Raw genomic sequence first — 17906 nt, 5'->3', positions numbered from 1 at the left:
TAGGACAAGGGGGAATGGTTTTAAACTGAGACAGGGCAGGTTTAGGCTGCATCTTAGTGGGATGCTTTTGACACAGAGGGTGGTGACGCACTGTTCACAGGTTGCCCAAGGAGGCTGTGGATGCCCCATCCCTGCAGGCATTCAAGGCCAGGCTGGATGTGGCTCTGGGCAGCCTGGGCTGCTGGTTGGTGACCCTGCACACAGCAGGGGGTTGGAGCTGGATGAGCACTGTGGGCCTTTGCAACCCAGGACGTTCTGGGATTCTATCCCTATGGACACATAAGACACACAGGTTCTTCAGGCGCTATGCCGTACAGCTCTATGCCGTACAGCTCTACGCCGTTCAGCTCTATCTATGCCGTTCAGCTCTATGCTCTGTCCGCGGGGCTGCAGCTCCGCTCGCCGTTCGGTGCGTGTAACAACACGGAGCATCGCTCGGCTGCGCGAGCGGCAGGGAGCGGGCGGACCGTGCGGGTTGGTTTGTGCTTCCCATCAACAGCCCCACGGCGTCGGTCGGATAGGGAAGGAAAGAGGGGAAAAGCGAGGTTTACCCTGCCTGCAACTTCAACCCTGCCTCACTGGTGAATGGCGAGCAGCAAGGAAAGCGGAATCGTTCTTTCGTGCTCTTCCTGAGTGGGAGGAGCGAGCAGGCACGGGGCTTAAGAGCTCGAAATAGAGTTGAGCAGAGCTGCCAGGTACGTGCAGCGTTCCGCCCCTCCGGCGCTGAACCCGGCGTCTCCAAGTTACAGCCACGCGGAACACGCCGCTCCGTCCGTGTCCCCTCCCACCCCGCGCCGCTCCCGGCGTCCCCCCGCACACACCGTGCCCATCCCGGCCATCACCTTCCGCTTTCGTTTCCATCGGCAGCCCGGACGCAGGCGGTGCTCCAGGGGCTGCGTGCTCCAGGGGCTGCCCCCACCCCCCCCGGCCAACGACTCCATGGCAAGTGTGGGGCGCTGGGGGGTGCTGGGGGGGCCGGGGCCATCCTTTCCTTCATTGCAAGCCCTAAAACCATCGCAAAACCTCCTCAGAGTCCCATCGCTTATGGCGCATGTCACCGACATAATGCTGCTTGTTTTTGCGTAGCAGGAATGGAAAGAAAAGATCCCTTTCCCTAACAAGGCATAGATGCAAATCCTATTTAGGATGGGTTTCGTGTTTGCAGCCATGGGAGGTCTGGCTCTGATGAAAATCATGTGTGTGGTTATTCTATGTGCTGCAGGTCTCAGATGGTCGGGATTATGTGCTTCCTATTTAACAAGGTTGTCCTCTGAGTAAGTGGAGAGAGCTGAGTCAGAGCATAACCCCCGGTCCCAGCTCTCATGAATGTAACAAATAAGGACTGTCTAATGCTGACCTTGATGCTCTGAAAAGAGAGTCCTTGGTGAACAGTATGACTTCACATTTTCCATTTCCTTCACATCTTGAATGTTAGAGCAAGCAATTGTACCAGCACAGCCTTTCGTTTGGGAAGCTGGTCAATTTACTTCTGGTTTTTACTGCTTTAACAATACCCAGTGACACTTCTTTTACCACGCAGTAACGTGTAGGTGCCTGAGGGAATCTGGCATTCATTGCAATCAGAATCTGATTAAATCAATCTTAGTTATCTGTCTAAAGGAACATGTGTGAACAAAAGGGAGCCGGTCCAGCAGCCATGGTGTTGTCTAGGTAAGCTCTGTGCAGGTCGCTGTGTTTACAGCATGTCATTTCTCTCTGCACAGGACATGGGACAGGCTGCAAAGTCAGCAAGGACCGTCGTCATCTCTGGTGTTCCAGATGGTGTTCTGAGCAATGATGTCATGAGTGACATCCTGGTGATTCATTTCCAAAAGGCAAAGAATAACGGTGGAGATGTGGAAGAAGTGAAGTACCCAACAACGGAACAAGGAGTTGCATATATAACTTTCGAAGATCCAGGAGGTATTCACACTAATATACCATAGGAAAGGTTCTCCCAAGAATTAGCCTTAGAACGTTTACTCTGAAACAAGTGATGATAAACTGCTTACTGCTGTTGGGGTTTTATGTGTCTGGCAGACCAACATCTCTCTTTTAGTCAGTCAGAGTTGTAGGGTTTCATTTCTGTTCAGTGCAGTAATGACTCTGAAGAGACTGTGTGCAAACTTTTGTTTGTTTCTAGACACGAACTTATACACTACATAAAACTGATCTTTGTAGTCAGGCCTATGGGGACAAATCTCTGACGGTTAATGTTCTGAGCAGACACACTTCTGTCTCTCTGAACCGTTTCGACTAATGCAAACATATTAGGCAAGAGAATTGGATCACCTGTGTGTATGCATGGAAATAACGCATTATCCTACTGCCAAACAAGCGAATCTGGCTTTCTCTTTAGTTGCAGAGAGTGTTCTACAGAAGAACGAGCATCGACTAGAAGACAGGAGGCTGCCCAGGTACTATCCTCTGAAAGTGAGCCCTTACTGTGAAAATGTAAGTTCATCCTTCGTTCATCTAGGTGTGCTCCCTTAGTTATGTTAACTTCCACCTAACTTCTCTAATTCTCAATTCTAGGTCTTCAGCTCTGTCACAGCTGTCCTCGATATGTCTGTTTTCAAAGACAAATTTGTTTTGGAGGATCTAATACAAGAGCTTAAAAAGAAGAACACGGCTTTGAGATTTGGTTCTTTGCAACCCAACGGGCATATTCCTGTTGAAGGGTCATTTCCAGCAATCAAATGGCTGAGAGACTTCCTTTTACTAAAAGCAAAATCCCTCTCAGAGGACAAAAAGGAAGAAAGTAAGTCCCATCAGAGACCAAAGAAGAGGCTGCAGAAGCGCAGACTCACCAGAGAGGTGAATGAATTTGTTCGTGATGCGGAAGGGGAGAAGCAAGAGGTTGTTCTTGACACAGATATATATCTCTATATGAAGCACTTCTTCTTCAAGGAGCTCCTTACAAATACCGATGTTGTGATTTCTAACATCACTGACGGTGATATAACTACCCTACATCTTCAGAGAGGCAGAAGCAGGCGTGATGCTGGACAGGTATTAAGAGTCAAGGAGAAGATTGAAAATCAGTCTGTAAGACTTCTTAAGAGTTTACGTAAAGAAAGGATCGACTTGGAGAGGTGCACCAGAGATAAGAAGAAATGCAGATCGGTGTGTGAAAGTGTAAAATCCCGCTACCCTGATGTTTTGGTCATCCCTTATGATACTCACATTGATGTGATAGGAAGTTCTTCTACAGTTTTCAAATTTACACAAGAAGTGAACAAAAAGATTCAGAGCCTGTTTCAAAACAGGTAGAAAGACAGCATTTGTGTTTCCTGCGCGTTGCTTTTCTAATGAGCTGTTCTGGTGCAGCCCTTGTACCTCCGTGTCACTTCAGATCTGCCTCACTGCTCCTACACATGGTCTGGGAATGCTGCACATGAGGATGAAAAGCCCATTCCTCCCCAGGTACCAAATTAAGTTCAGACCAAGAGACAAATGATCTCTGTATCTCTGTTGAGCTTCAAGACAGAAGAAATGCTGCCTCTTGTGTCCAGATAGAGACACATTCTTCCTTTCATGTGCTGCATTCCGGCCACTTGCACTCCATCTTGCTGTCATGGAGTTTACGATGTGAAAAGAAGGTTTTTCATCAGCATAAGAAATGGTGACTGCAAAGTTGGGTGAACCAACCTGGTATGAAATCCTGCACAGAAATTCATGTGTTTCTTTGTGTGAGGAGATGACCACTGAATATAGGACTGGTGGCCTGCTGCTGCTGCTGCCTTTATCTGCAGTTCTTGTTGAGATGCACAAAGGTCAAACTTTAGTACTTAAGAAGATGGAAAGCTTGTTGAATCTGTAGGCTTGTCATGCCCTGAGAAAAGCCTTACAAGCTGGCACCAGAAGTTCCTGAGAGAAGAAACTGAGTTTGTCTTTATAGGAGCGATAGCAGGTTTTCTTTCCAGTAGTAACAGCAGCTGCAGCATCCCAGGACAGCAAGCTATTTAGGCATGGAAGTGCATCCATCATTTTGATGTAAAAATCTTAGCAAACTTTGATATCAGGTTCTATTTATACAGTTCTTAGGCCCGATGTGGGAATAGAGTGGTTTTTCTTATCTTTCATCTTATGGTTTAGATACACCAGATAGGAGCAGACCTTTTTTTCTGTGCAAAACCGATGAGTTAATGCAATAACTGGTTGTTATAACTGAGAACAGAAACACCTTCATCCTAATAACACTTTGCAGTTGTGTTTTCCAGGCTGTGTCAGAGGTTCAGACTGTGGGGATTTCTGCCACCTCCTGTAAGGATGGGACAGCCTTAGTGTTAATTGCTTTCTAAATTGAATGCCTTAGAACACTAAATATCTCTTTTGTTAGCAGCTGTACGTGTTTCCAGTTTTTGATAAGCCAAGGTATGCAATTAGTTTTAAAAATCATCCTTAAGTATACTGTTCAGAATTACCTGCCTGTGTCTGCCCTGCCCTTTGCTTTCATTCTAAGGTTAAGTGCCTGGAGCTAAAACTGAGCGCTCACTACAGAATTCCATCTCATTCACCAGATAAAAGGGAGTGCTCACTGTAAAATATCAGCCTCATTCACTGAAATCAGGGATGGAGCCCCTCCACAGCAACGTGACAGTTTAGAATGCGTGTGTTAAAGTTAAACCTTTTCCATGGAGATCTATTAGGAGTCCAAACGTGACCTTATTAGAAAGCCAAGTTGAAAGTGTGTTTAGGGATTTCAGAATGTTCAGAAATACGTTGCTATGACTTACAGACCATTAGTTCCTTTGCATGCAAAGTCTTGTGAAATTGAATTTATGATCCTATTAAAGAAATGAGTTTCAAAATGCTTTTTGTTCTTTAAGCAACTCCTAGACTTTGAGTTGGAAGCTCATCGTGCTTAAGGCATTTTCTTGTCGTGACTGATTACCCACTGCAGTTATGCCAATGAAAGATAAAAGTCGTTAAACTAGCACCAGTGCTGTGTTTTAAAATACACTGTCAAAGTGGGAGGATGATGAGCTGAAGTGATGTGCTGAACTGGGAGGGAGGAGTGCTTAGAGGCTTATATCCACACCAGGTTCCTCTGCAGCAGTAGCTCATGCAGAGGCTGGAAGGGGGCAGGGCAGAGCACCCAGAGCCAGGTCTGATAGGGCCCCTCCTGCTCCTCATTGACCAAACCTCGGCCTTTTTCAGTGCTCCCCACAGAGCTTAAGCAAGGATGGGAGGTTTTTTTAACCTCGTAAAGGAGAAAATTCTCCATGAAGGATAGACCTGTAATGAAATTAGTGCTCTTTTCTAATATCTGTATTGATCTTTCATTCTCCTTTCTGCAGGGTCTCAGTGTTCTTTTTATTGGTTTGTAGAGCCAGAGTTTCCTGTGTGCTTGCAGAAATGCTTAGGGCTCGTAAACCAGCAGCACTGATTGCAGTCAGAACACCGGCAGGTCAGGAACGGGCTGAACTACATCCATAGAGTCAACTTTGACAGCAGCGCTGGTAGAGGTTCTGCTCACTTCTTGTTGTCTGGCTTTTAGGTTTATCGCTGTTTTATAGCACTTCTAACAGCTCCTCTCCATACTGATGTGTCCGTCATCTCATTGCCTCCAGAGCACTCAGTGCCCTGCCACCAGCACTGCCCTGTTTCCTGGCGTCTCCCATCTGCTGCCTGTGGTTCAATACCTGGATGTCGTTTCTTTAGAGAAACAGAGCTTTGTGTCTGTTACTTTGTGCTTACACTAAACAGTGAATTGGGATGTGAGTCCATTGTGGACCAGCATGTACCATCTCTTGTTATGCTCCTGGATCTCTGGGGCTGCAATTTCAGGTGGGTTTTGCAGCAGCACTGCCTGGGAACACCTCACTTTTCTCATCACTGATGGTTCCTTGTGGCCCAGCAAGAGCAGGGCTCAAAGCAAGTGTTCCACACAGGGTTGGTGCTGGTAAGCAGGGGGCTGTGGTGTGTGCTGTGACTGCCTGAGATGCACTTTTAGATATAACCCCACAGAGAGCCTTTATCAGCGGGAAAACACATCAGCTGTGGTCCACCAGGATAGACCTGTGCTTGCTGTAAGGTATAAACAGCCTTTCAGCAGGATAACCTCATAAGTGAAACATGCATTTCTTCCTTCCATCATGATGCAGTTGCTGTGAAAAACAACAGATATTTAGCAAAAAAATAGAAAAGAAGTCTGATTTTGTCCTTAGTGTGGACACATAAATACAGCAAAGCAGATCAGTGTTAGGTCTGGTAAGAGACTTGCCAGCTCTTATTCTCACAGCTACCTTTTATGGGAAGCAAAGCACTTATAACTATCAAGCTCCACTCGAAAAAGGCATTTAATATTTGTGTGTATTAGAAAATATCTGGGAAAGCACATTAGATGCAGTTCCTAGATCTAAACCACCAGTGCTGACTCAGTACTCTCAGCACCAGATTTGCACTTTTAATTTGAAAAGAGAATTCACTCCGGGGACCTCAGCAAAATATTTGTCCTTATTGCTGTGCCGACGCTTGCTGCCCTTAACCAGATGGGGATATGGAACAGTTCGCAGAGTAAAAAAACACAACGCCTGATTTTGTCTGAAGGCACAGTTCCCACCGACATTAAGACAAAGCCCTAACAATAAAATAAAATACAATAAAATACAATAAAAATCAGCCATGACCACCAGCAGAACCAGCCCCGTTCCTGGCAGGGCGGCACTGCGCTGTGGTCATTTGGGTCACCACCTTATTCTGTTGTCTGGAAACCTGAGTGTTAGAGAGAAGATTTGACGTCCCTTAGCAGGAAAATATGATACAATTTGGTGGCAAAGCAATCTCATGGCTGGCCCGAGGGGGTGGGGGAGGCGGGCGGAGGAGGAATGATTTACTGGAGTGCTTTTGCTATCGCTGGTGCAAAGCTCTGATGTGGCCCAGGGAGGACAAAGCCTCTGTTACTCCCCATTGTACCTGTGCATCTAATAATGCAGTGTAAAAGGTGCCTGCAAAGCATGTGGGAAGGGGGTTGGCTCATACGTTGGAAGGTCTTTCTTGCAGGTATAATTGTTGTCATCCAATCTGCCTCGGCAGTGTTTGAATCGCATTGAAACTTCCTCTATGCATTTGTTCAAAAAAAAAAAAAAAAGAAACCAACACCTACTACAAAAGACCTGTCATGTTTCTTGAAAGGCTGCAATGCCAGAAAGATGTTTTCTTAAGGAAGAAGAGCTGCTTTAGGGAGACATCCATCTTATTAAATACATATATATAGGTAGGAAAATTCAGCGGTGTTCCTAGCAAATAACTGATTCCTCAAGACAACTGTCAGCCTCACACATCTCCATCTGGCCACCCCGGAGACCCAGAAGCATGAGACTTGTGATGAAAGCATGCGATGGCCATCAGCCAGGGGCGAGCTGGGGTGGTTGGTGAGTCAGTGTGGGGTGGATGGGGATGCGTTCCCACCGGGACAGGAGGAGATGAGCTCGGCACTCTGTGCATCCGGAGGTGCTGAGGCTCTCGCTTGGCTCCGATCCGGCCCTCAGGAAGCTCCCACAAGCAAACACACACGTTTCTGTTTTGTTGAACATCTTGTGCAAGAGAGGAAAGCAGCTGCCGAGCAGGGCCAAGATAGCCTGAAAAAATTCCTTCTCTGTTGCTCAACATCTCCGTGGTGACTCTGTCCATCGCAGCCAGAGGGGCTGATGGGTGTTTACAGGATATGTGGCTTCTCTCCGAGCTGTCACTGCTGCCTGCTTGGCTACAGGCAGGAAAACATCTATGAGGGTGGCCCAACGTCATTCAAAATATCTCATTTTATTGGCGTTTGGGTTTTGACCCTTCAATCTGCCACAGATGCTGACAGAAAGACCTTTTCCATCCCTCTCTTTAGTCAAAACTTCACAACAACCTGGAGCTGCTGGACCCGTCTGGTTGTACTTAGTTTTTCCCTTGCAGGACGTCTGCTGGAAAACAAGTCTCTCTCTGCTTTGCCTTGCACAGCTTTCCTTCATCTCCTGACACCCATTAATGACCTTCAGAAAAACATCTCAGAGTAACTGAGTGAAGGGGTACTGCCTCGAATGGCAGCAGCTGCCGCTGGATTTAAGCCATTTTTCAGGTGGATTTCCCCTCCCATCTCTGCTACAGCCTATTTAATGGCCGTAGTACAGAGCAGGACCAGCCAGGCTGAGTGCTTTACCCAAATAAAACGTGGTAGGAGACACTGGAAAAACAAAGTTCTGCTCTCTTTGTGCAGCTCAGGGATGGAGAAACCATCTCAGTTTTGCTGTAGAGATACAACGTGAGGGTGTGGTGCAAGAAGTCTGACAAGTCCTTCCCATAGGTGGTGATGCAGAGTATCTGGAGGGGATGGGGCCAGCGGGGATGGGCAAATGGGCAACCAAGGGGACATGGGAGGGAGCAACCGAGTACAGCCCTGTATCCACATGGCCCTGCTGGTGCTGGGGCTGGCACTGCAGCCACTGAGCAGCACTGATGCACGTCCACACGCTCAGCTTGCACTTCAGCCATGCTTTAAAAAAGCAGCCTTTCATTTGGGTGTGGGTACCAGCAAATCTCTCCCAGCGTTACAGTAAAGTAACCTTTCTCTTTGGCATTGCACGCAGCCGTGCCCTGTGTGCTGGGACCCTGCAGAAATCCATCTCTTTTAGCACCGTCTGGAGCTTCTCTTTATGAGCAGATTGCTCTTGCACGGATACAGCCAGTTCTTAACAACTGGAAAGCTGTAATGCACACAGTAAACACCACCGAGAGCTCTTTTTCCCCCTCTAAGTTACATGAACGCTTCCCCCCCAGTTGGGGGATTTGGCATTTCTCTCGGGCATACTTCACATTTCCCCAACTTTCTGAATAACGCGTTGAGAGACTCGAGCATCTGCACTGCCAAACGAAATGAGAGAAGAAACGGTTCTGCAGGCTCATTAATGCCTGGCATTGACAGGCCTGGAGGGGCTGTGGGTGTATTTACATAGGGCAGAGACAGGCCTGCGGGGACGAGCTCTGCTATTTACATAGGGAAGAGGGTTTCCTTTGGGGGGGCTCATTTAGATGCAAGCGGCACAGGAGCTGACAGCAGCCTTCATTCCATACAGCTCTATCTGTGCTTCCAGAAACAGGCCTGAAAATGAGGTGCCTTGTGCTGTGTTTGGGGCTGTTTTGTTCAGGCAGGTGGGCGATGCCTCTGCTGGCAGAGCATCCATGGCCTTCCCTACTGCACAGGGTGTCCAGGTGAGTGGCACTGATGGCCGATTTCAGGCTGCCCTGGATTTTGGCTGTTCTCTGTTAGCTCTGGTGTGAGTCTTGCAGCTTTGGTGCTTCTCCTGCCCTTGCTCACAATGCGCAACCAGCATCATCGATGCTAGTGTACAAAATAGCCCCTGCGCCTCCTGTCTGCACACAGTGCTTGCTGTGATCACAGACTGGTTAACACATCTGCTTGCCTAGCAGCCCTGTGCTGACAGAGATAACACAACACCCCGGCTGGTCCCTTCCAGCTCTCAAGCAGGCGTCCCGGATGGACAATCACAGCTGAAGCATAATTTAGTTCCCTGACCATTTCAGGTGCCTGGAGCCTGTGATTGCCTCTGTATCTGATACAGACCCTTCCAATCAGCTGTGCGTGCTCCTGCAGGGGCAAATGCTGCGTGCTGAGAGCAGCACTGAGCTAAAATGCTAAAAACAAGCGTGCCAGAGGCTTTGCAGCGAGCTGCACCTGGCTGCCTTGACACCGCTGTCTGAGCCCATTGCATCTCACATCCTCAGCTTCATGCCAGCTGACATTTATGCTTCTGCCTACACACCAGCCAGTCCCATCCATCACCCTCCCAGCTCCGTGTGGCCAATGCAAGCGGCAGTAAATAAAGAATTCCCTGGGTCACAACACTAAACAGTTAAGAAAGCACTGCGCTCCCCCCCAGGGGAGAGGCTATTGCAACTTGTAAACAATTGCTATCTGTTTCCAGGTGGTAATTAAAATAGCCACCCCCACCAAGCCGGGATTACATCAAGAGGCTGACAATTTCCTGCAGAAAACAGCTGTGTTTCCACTAATGAGCCTCAAGATCAGCAGAACCCAGTGGCTGCCTGCAGTTGTGGGCACAGCTCTGCCATCCGAGGCTCTGGGACCATTGGGTGATCGGTGCTGCTATTTCTCAGAGGCTTTTGTTTCTGCTGCTGCTGTTATCCCAGTCTGCACGAGTCTGCTCATCCTGCTGTGAGATTGCTCCTTTGCAAATGCTCAAAGGATGTGCTTTCATTGCAACTGTTGTGTGTTATTGTTCTTGAGTTTTACTTTGAGAGGCTGGGTTTTCTTTACAACACGCTGATGTTTTCCACTGCAGTGCTTACCTGCCACGTGGAAGCCGTTAACCTCAGCCAGATGCTTGGCAGTGATGCAGCCATTAATGCTCGCCCTGAGATCGTTACCATGTTAATGAATCACAGGACACGTGTGCCTGGCTAAGCACAGACACAGCTCAGCACAAAGGTGGGAACTGAGGTTTCCCAGGAGCTCTGCAAACCCCCAGCACCACTTGGCAATGGCAGCACCACTGCAGCCCACCTCTAACACCATATGATTGTGCCCATCTCCCTGTTTGGGCTGGGATTGCCAGGACATGAGCAAGAATCATAGGCTATAGGTGGCACAGCACCCTGCCGGCGTACAAAGCCACTGCCACACCACTATGCCATTTGTAGGCTGTCTAAGCCAGCCCAAACATTTTACAGGTCTCATGCTTTCAGCTGGTTTTGCATATTTATTTTTATGTGGGTTTTAATAGACTAAGTGAGGTTTTCTTCCTCCCTGCAATCACTCCCCGATGGGAACCTTACGATGTGCTGCTGGACATTTCTTGCTCGAAAGCCTTGGGTAGGAAATGGGGGATTGCCAGAGCTTCCTGCATGGGCATTTGGGTGCACCTTAGAGATGGGGCCAAAGGAGCTGAGGTTGCAGCCAGGCCCTGGTGGGGAAGATGAGGACCAGATGCTTCAGGTCAGTAGGAGCACGTTGGTCCCCTCCTAGGTTGGCTGGTTATCGCCATCGAGGGAAGAGAAAGGGAGGTGTGGGAGATGCCTTCAAGAACCAAGAGCCCATTTAATTTCACATGTAACCACTTTCTGCAGTCCCTAATTCTGCCGTTTTGAGGCACATTAGCTGCCTGCACTTCAGATTGCTGTAAGGATATCATTGGGTACCAGACTGTCAGATATGAAAGCTTAATAAGTGACACACTTTACATTTTTGGTGCAATCGAATATAAAAGCTTCCACTCGGTTAAAATTACCAGAGGTAATTTCAGCACAGCTGTCAAGTCATTTTCCTAGAAATTGAAGTTTTTCCTAATGTGCTTTTACTAAGATGGAGGGAAATGGTTTCTGATGCAATTGCTCTGCGTTCAGGTATTACCAGAGAGAGGTGCAGCTCGCTGTTATGCTGAGAAGGCATTTCTGGGGCTGTGCGATGCTGGAGGTGGTTCCTGCTTCAAATCTGTGTGGGAGCACAAGGCTGAGCCCCTCTGCACCTCCAGGTACATGTGATGGTACAGAGCTGCCGCCCCAGGAGGTTGTGCTGCCATTGAGGGAGACCTGGACAGGCTGAGAGTTGGATGGAGAACAACCCATTGGGGTCAACAAGGGCAAGTGTAGCGTCCTGCATCTGGGGGGGGAACAACTGATGCATCAGAGCGGGCTGGGGGGCTCAGCTGCTGGAAAGGAGCTCTGCGGAGAGTGAAGGTTGGAGAAGACCCCCATGCCCACTCACCACGTTCCTCAGTGCCACATCCACACAGCACTGGGACACCCCTGGGGATGGTGACTCCCCACTCCCTGGGCAGCTGTGCCACTGCCCGACTGCTGTTCGGAGAAGGAATTGTTCTTCATACCCAACCACAGTGGGGGAAACATGGGCACTATTGCTCTGCCTGGGCTTCACTCATAGCTTGCCAACCTTTGGCCAAGCTGGGAGCTGCAGGAGGGCCTCACATGCCCCCAGAACTCCCTCTTCTATCCCCTTGGTGCTCCATTTTGTTTGGGACCACTGTCTCCCCTCATTGTATGTTCCCTGCCTGCAGATGGGCCGCTTTATGGGCTGTCTGAGCCCATTGCCCTCAGCCAGGATGAAATCACTGCTTTTTTATTTCTTCATTACAGGTCTGTAACCAGCTCTTAGGGCAAATGCAGCGTTTTTTCTCCACATAGTTGTAAACATTAACGCAGTGCACTTTAAAAGCAAGAGAGAAGAGTGAGAAAGCACCAACCTTTGTGCCTGTTGCAGAAAGGTCCTACCCGGGCGCTGCACCTTGGTCCCTTTATGGGGCCTCTGAGCAGAAAGGTTACAACAGAAAGCTGTTCAAATTACAATGTTTGCACACCACTGGGAGCAAGAAAGTCAAAGCCTGGGTATGCTGACCTGCAGTTAGGAGATGCAAGAAAAGGGAGGACAAGCCTTGGATCACATCCAATGGCACTGCCCGTGACGGATGCGTCTCAGGATGGGAATAGAGGCATTTTGGGGGTTTTTTAGGTTTCTTTTTTCTTTCATTTGGCTGAACTAAGTGATGCTCCAGTACTTGGGGACCAGACAGCAGGCACCACGCAGTGTCTCTGTTTCAGACTTCTGTTTTACGACCTCAGTGCCTTCATTTATTCCAAGTCCCTCTGCTTTCTGGGAGGAGGAGGCCGCCCATCACCCAAAGAGCTCTTTGTGACCGCAGAGATGAGATGACCACAGCTGTGCTGCCTGGCACATCAGCCCATAGCCGTCAATGTTCGGTCGGACCGAGCCCCAGGCCTCTCAGTGGAACGGCCTCCACTGTGTTTTCCTGAAATTTGATATCCTAATTAAGGCTTTCCTCCACTTAACAAGGAGGAATGTATATCACAAGCTTGCTGAGGCCGCTGCCAAATGGCTCAAGCTCAACGTGATGGCTGAAATGCCATCCCTGCCGCTGCACGGGGTGTGAATGATGTGGTCCCTAATGAAGCAGCCAGAGCGGGCTGTCTGGGAGGCTGTTTGCACAGCATGGGCACCAGCACTTTTCTGCTTCTCTCCTTAGCAAGGATGGGGAGACGGCGATAAGGAAGGAGGAGGGATAGACAGCAGGGCAGGCTCTGCACACTCAGAACCCCCAGCATGGATATCTATAGGGTTAGGGCTGATGCGTGCAGGAGCATTTGCATCTCATCCAGCTGTAATTCCAACTCTGCTCTTGTTTGAACGCTGCATACGAAGCAGTGAGTTCAGCTGTGACTTAGGGCAGGTTTTTTGGCTTTTTTTTGAAGGGAAGGAGGCAGCAGAATCTCCCCACACAGCACACAGCACTGCCCCACGTGTGCAGCTGCCGTGTGACCTCCTGCGGGTAAATGCAAGCTAGCTATTAAGCTCCTCTCCTGGCTGCCAGATATAGGAACGTCTACTGTCAGATGGATAATTCCTGGGATTTTTACAGTTTGACACAGAAATGACACAGCTGAGGATTCGCAGCTTCCAATTTGGTTCTACACCCTGCCTTTTTTTCTGCCTTTCTTTTTTATATATAGCATGTTTCTCCGGCAGTTGAGAAAATCCCACCGGGCAAGTGATGGAATCAACACTGCCAACATCCTAGGAGTGCACACTGCACGGTCCTGCTCCGTTTTATCTCTGGGGAGCCATTTCCCATTTTGGTTAAGGAGAAGTTCATAAACACCTCTGAGAGAGGTATGGCAAGAGGGTGAGTGTAGACCCTCTGTGGATCTAAGGTGGAAAGAATGACCCAAACTAAAGAAGAGCCCTTGGGAAATGGGAATGAAAGGTCTCGAGAGGGTGGGAGAGGTCCTGTATGCAGGCTGTGAATTAGCTGAGATAAAGAATGGGTTATGCAAAAAGCAGGAGATAAAAGAGCTCTAGAGGATGCAGTTCAGGTTTTGGGTGTATAGGAAGTCAATTCGAGTGATTTCGTTTAGAGAGAGCTGCAGAAATGGAAGCGTTTCAAATGCAGTTTGAGATCAGAAGTGCTGAGAATTCCAAATATAGTTGAAGAAAAAGATCCTTAAATCTCCGATTGGGGGAAACCTTTGAGGTGATGCTAAACTTCAGCATGATTCGGAGAAAGGGGTGCTTGGGGAAGGCGTAGGAAATGGAAAGTGAGAGGAGAGGTGAAAGGAATGGGAAAACAGAGAGAAAGAGATGGCAGGAAGAAATGAGCAGAGGGCCACCCTAACAAGATTACAGGGGATTAGACAACTGAGCAGAAACCTCGTTAATTGGGTGCTGACCTTTGAGCTGAGGCTGTCAGGGTGAAGCAGGAGGTGAGGCAGTGATGGTCAGTGGGATGGGGGCAGGAGGGCAGGGTGGGCACCAGCCCATGGATTGCAGTCCTTAGCTGTTCTTTGCTGTTCTTTGGCTCTCCCTGAGCTCTTGCTCCCAGCACAGCAGTCTATTATAGGGTGAGGGGTTGTTGGGGGTGGGGTGAGGCGCGTAGAAGAATGTAGACTGGGATGTTTGGGCACCAGAACATCCCCAAGTTGTTTGCTTAGAAACTGGTGATGTACAAAATCAAACTGTCAGTGTGGATGGGCAGCTCGTATGTGGGTGAGATGCACCCGTGAGGTCCCGAATGCTTCCTGCTATCCCTTTCCATCATGGTAGGAGGCAGAAGCCTCCCGTTTCCTTGGGTCAGCTCCTTTTTCCTTCACCCTCACGCTTCTTGCAGCAGCACCAGAGGGTGCTGTGTGCCATTGCTCAGCGCAGTGCCAAGGCTTTGCTATAGGGGAATCACCAATAGCACGATACCTACTTGATGCAACAGAAATTAAACTGCTCATTTACTTAAAAGAAAGAAAGAAAAGAAAAGGAGAAGTATAGCAGTTGCAAAGCACGGTCATCAGCCTTTGCACTGCAAATTGAATTCTAAGCATGCAGTGGAGAAAAGACACCCTGTGAGGAGCAATCCTGTGCAGACAGCAGGAGGACCGTGGCTGTGCTAATAGATTTTTACCCTCCCTGTATTTTATTATTCCATAAAACACGACTGCGTTGAATGATACAGGCTCCTGTTGAATTAATTATTGATACAATGCCCCAAAGCTTTGGAGGAACTGATTCCGTGGGTGGTGCTGGGAGAAGGCTCAGGTCTGAGCAGGAGATCCCACTGCTCCCACCCCAGCCTGTACCATGTGCCAGGCAGCAGAGACCCATTCATCCCTAGTGTCCATGCAATAATGGGATAGGTGTAAGGTGGTGGCAGTACCAAGTAACTCACTGTTAAGAGTTTGCATGCGATACAGACAAAGCCATCGCTATCCTGAAGGTGAAGCCTTTCTGGAAAACATCAGTTCGTTTTCAGATCTGCTGCAGGTGAGGGACTGGGGGGCTCTGTGAGCAGTGGATGTGCTGGGTGTTGTGCTGGGGGCACAGATCTCAGGGCACATAATGGATAACTGGAAACTCTCTGCCCATGTAGAAACCTGATTTTGCCTGGAGTTCCCAGCAGTTTGGAAAGCAGAGGTGCTGGGGAGGTTCAGCAGCATGCTTTTGTGTGACGTGGGATAAGAAACACATGCGAGGCTGGAGGAGAGGATTAATGCATGCATATGAGCTACTGCAGGAGAACACCAATTACTGGAAAATTACATTTTCCAGGAGACTAAAGTAATCTTTTTACCCACATTGCAAACATAGTGTAAGTGTGCTTTGAAATGTTATGACTTCAAAAAGTGCATTTTAAAAGTAAAAAACCCATGGCACCAGGAGTGCTTCCTTCATGTTTTTGCACATCCATCACTGCATCACCAACGGCGGCAGCCAGGGGACACAATTGCTGCTTCAGTGCAGGAAATGGGAACCAGAAGAGGATGGGCTGGGCTGGGAGGCTGAGGACAGGGCTAGAGGCAGGTGTCCCTCCCGGTATTTCTTCCCCTTTCCTTTTACTGTTGGTTGGAGGAGTGAAGAATGGGGAACACAAAATGACATTTTTCCACCCAAAGCTTTGCTGCTTACAGGGCTGAGTGTATTTTGCTCCTCCTGTAGTATGCTTAACAATGATTTTTATTACTTAAGCTGAAGTGGAGCTTGGCGTGGTGTCTGATGAGCAGAGGTCACCCAGGTCTCTGTCCCCAGATCCTAACCAGCCCCACTGGTGCCAACAGGACCTTGCAGGCACTGCAGTGCAAGTTTTTGGTACAGCCCAGTTTTGGCACAAAATCTGCAGTTTGAGTGAAATTGAACCTGCTTTTGGAAAGCAGTGCATTGCCCATCCTGCTGCACAGCACTGATGCTGCCCAAGCGTGCCCTGTTCCCAAGGTTCAGCAATGCCTGAGCAGTGGTGGCACTGGAGGAGGTTGGGGCATGCTGCCCTCCGTGGTTCTTCATGGTGTGTTGGCTGCCCTTGCTCCAGCTGAGCCGTAAATTGATTTAAGGGTAAGCAGTAAGGGTAAGCTCTATGGGAAGGAATGTGCGAGCTGTTAAAGGGCTTTGGGGGATATAAACCAGAGCAAAACTGAGGCTCTTGGCTGCTGAGAGCAGGGCTTGCCGCAAGGGTACTGCTCCCCATGAACATGATACGCTGAGCAGAACCGTTCCCGAGTTAGAGGATACAACAAGGGGAAACACTGAGCAAATCACCCTGCAAAAAACTACTAATCCTTATGTGCTGGAGGAATGCAAACCATTCCTGTGAATATTTGGGAGAGCCGGTTGCACGGGCATGGTTTCGCTGTGTTTGGGGCCCATCTGCAAATGAAGCGATGTGAGGTCAGAGCCTGAGGCCCTCCCAGCACAGCTGGATGGCTCTGCATTGGGGCAATGGCTTGGGAATTTTTAGCATAGCGGAGCAGCAACCTGTCCTGCAAGTGGGAGACTTGGGAAAACAGGGATCTGTATTGTCTGTCTGTGTTTTCAGTGCAATTTGGACGTTTCCATGAGGCTGATGGTTACAATTCCGATTTGCTCACCCTCCTCACCCCTTGTCTGTGTGGCTCTGGGGGGAAGTGCCCATCCTGCCCCTCTTGAGTGGTTACACCCCAGGGCTGTGCTGGTCGATGGGAGCCCTGTGGATATCTGCAGCCACCTGTGTGCTGCTGGGGCTGCTGTACCACCCCCAGCCCCTGCTGTGCTGCACACAGATCCTGCTCTTCATTTAGCATAGTCTAATTAATGTGAGAATAATTTGCAGAGGAGGAACTCACTGCTGTGCTAGGGGAGTGGGGAGAGCATGGCACAGCCTTTGGTGCACGTGAAAGCTGCTCGGGGAGCTGGAGAAGCTCCGGCTTAAATCACTGCTGGGTTTTTGCAAAGCATTCTGCTCGGAGGGTCCCAGGTCTGTATAAAATGTTTAAATATTAATTGGGAAGCAGCCGGCAGTGCAGGTGTTCTTCCTCCTCTCCCTTCCCATTCCTCCCTTGTGGGGCTGCTCTCCTCCGACTCACCGAGTATTTCCGACAGCACTGGGCTGCACGCAGTCAGCTGGGAGGGCTGCAGGACGTGCATCTGAGCACAGAGGAAATGTGCAAACGTAGGGACAGGGAAGAGCTTGCTCTGAGCTCCGGTGTGGCTCCTGAGCCCTCTGAGCTGTGCCTGTGAATGCTCTCAGTGATCCAGGTGTGCAAAAATGGGAACATCCTGGCTATGCCTAACAGAGCTGCTTGTCTGGATAAAGTAATCATGGTTCCACCGGTCAGAACCTGCACCATTATAGTTGTATAGTTGTATATCAGAGAACAATAGAATGGTTTGGATTGGAAAGGACCTTGAAGATCATAGAACCGTGGAAAGGTTAGTTGGATTGGAAGGGTTCTTAAAGATTATAGAAGCATGGAAAGGTTGGGTTGGAAGTACCTTGAAGACCAAAGAACCACAGAATTGTTGGGTTGAAAGGATTTAAAGATCACAGAACTGTGGACTGGTTAGGTTGGAAGAGACCTTAAGGATGCTCACCTTAAATATTTTGGTGATG

At 48.9% G+C, this 17906-nt stretch overlaps 1 protein-coding gene across 2 annotated transcripts; it reads left to right on the top strand.

Moving 5' to 3' along the window:
* The first annotated feature begins 425 nt into the window (after positions 1–425).
* On the top strand, positions 426–4814 carry RBM43 (RNA binding motif protein 43). 2 transcript variants are annotated; one of them, XM_015869214.3, is made up of 4 exons: positions 426–695; positions 1725–1923; positions 2360–2454; positions 2536–4814. In XM_015869214.3, the coding sequence occupies exons 2-4, from the start codon at positions 1728–1730 to the stop codon at positions 3271–3273; spliced, it is 1029 nt and encodes a 342-aa protein (XP_015724700.2). In that variant the 5' UTR covers positions 426–695; positions 1725–1727; the 3' UTR covers positions 3274–4814. The 2 variants fall into 2 exon arrangements, with proteins under 2 accessions (XP_015724700.2, XP_015724698.2); XM_015869212.3 differs by having other exon boundaries at positions 645–942.
* Positions 4815–17906: the final 13092 nt, after the last annotated feature.

The sequence above is a fragment of the Coturnix japonica genome, chromosome 7, assembly GCF_054131305.1.
Source record: "Coturnix japonica strain WE chromosome 7, WE-NBRP24, whole genome shotgun sequence".
Taxonomy (NCBI): Eukaryota; Metazoa; Chordata; class Aves; order Galliformes; family Phasianidae; genus Coturnix; species Coturnix japonica.
Note: the sequence above shows the minus strand (reverse complement) of the source record. Positions and strands in the feature narration are given on the sequence as shown.

Excerpts from the sequence above, each read along its gene's own strand:
- RBM43 (XM_015869212.3), top strand. Across the intron at positions 1,924-2,359 it reads AACTTTCGAAGATCCAGGAG|TTGCAGAGAGTGTTCTACAG; the intron begins GTATTCACACTA and ends CTTTCTCTTTAG. Across the intron at positions 2,455-2,535 it reads TGAGCCCTTACTGTGAAAAT|GTCTTCAGCTCTGTCACAGC; the intron begins GTAAGTTCATCC and ends TCTCAATTCTAG.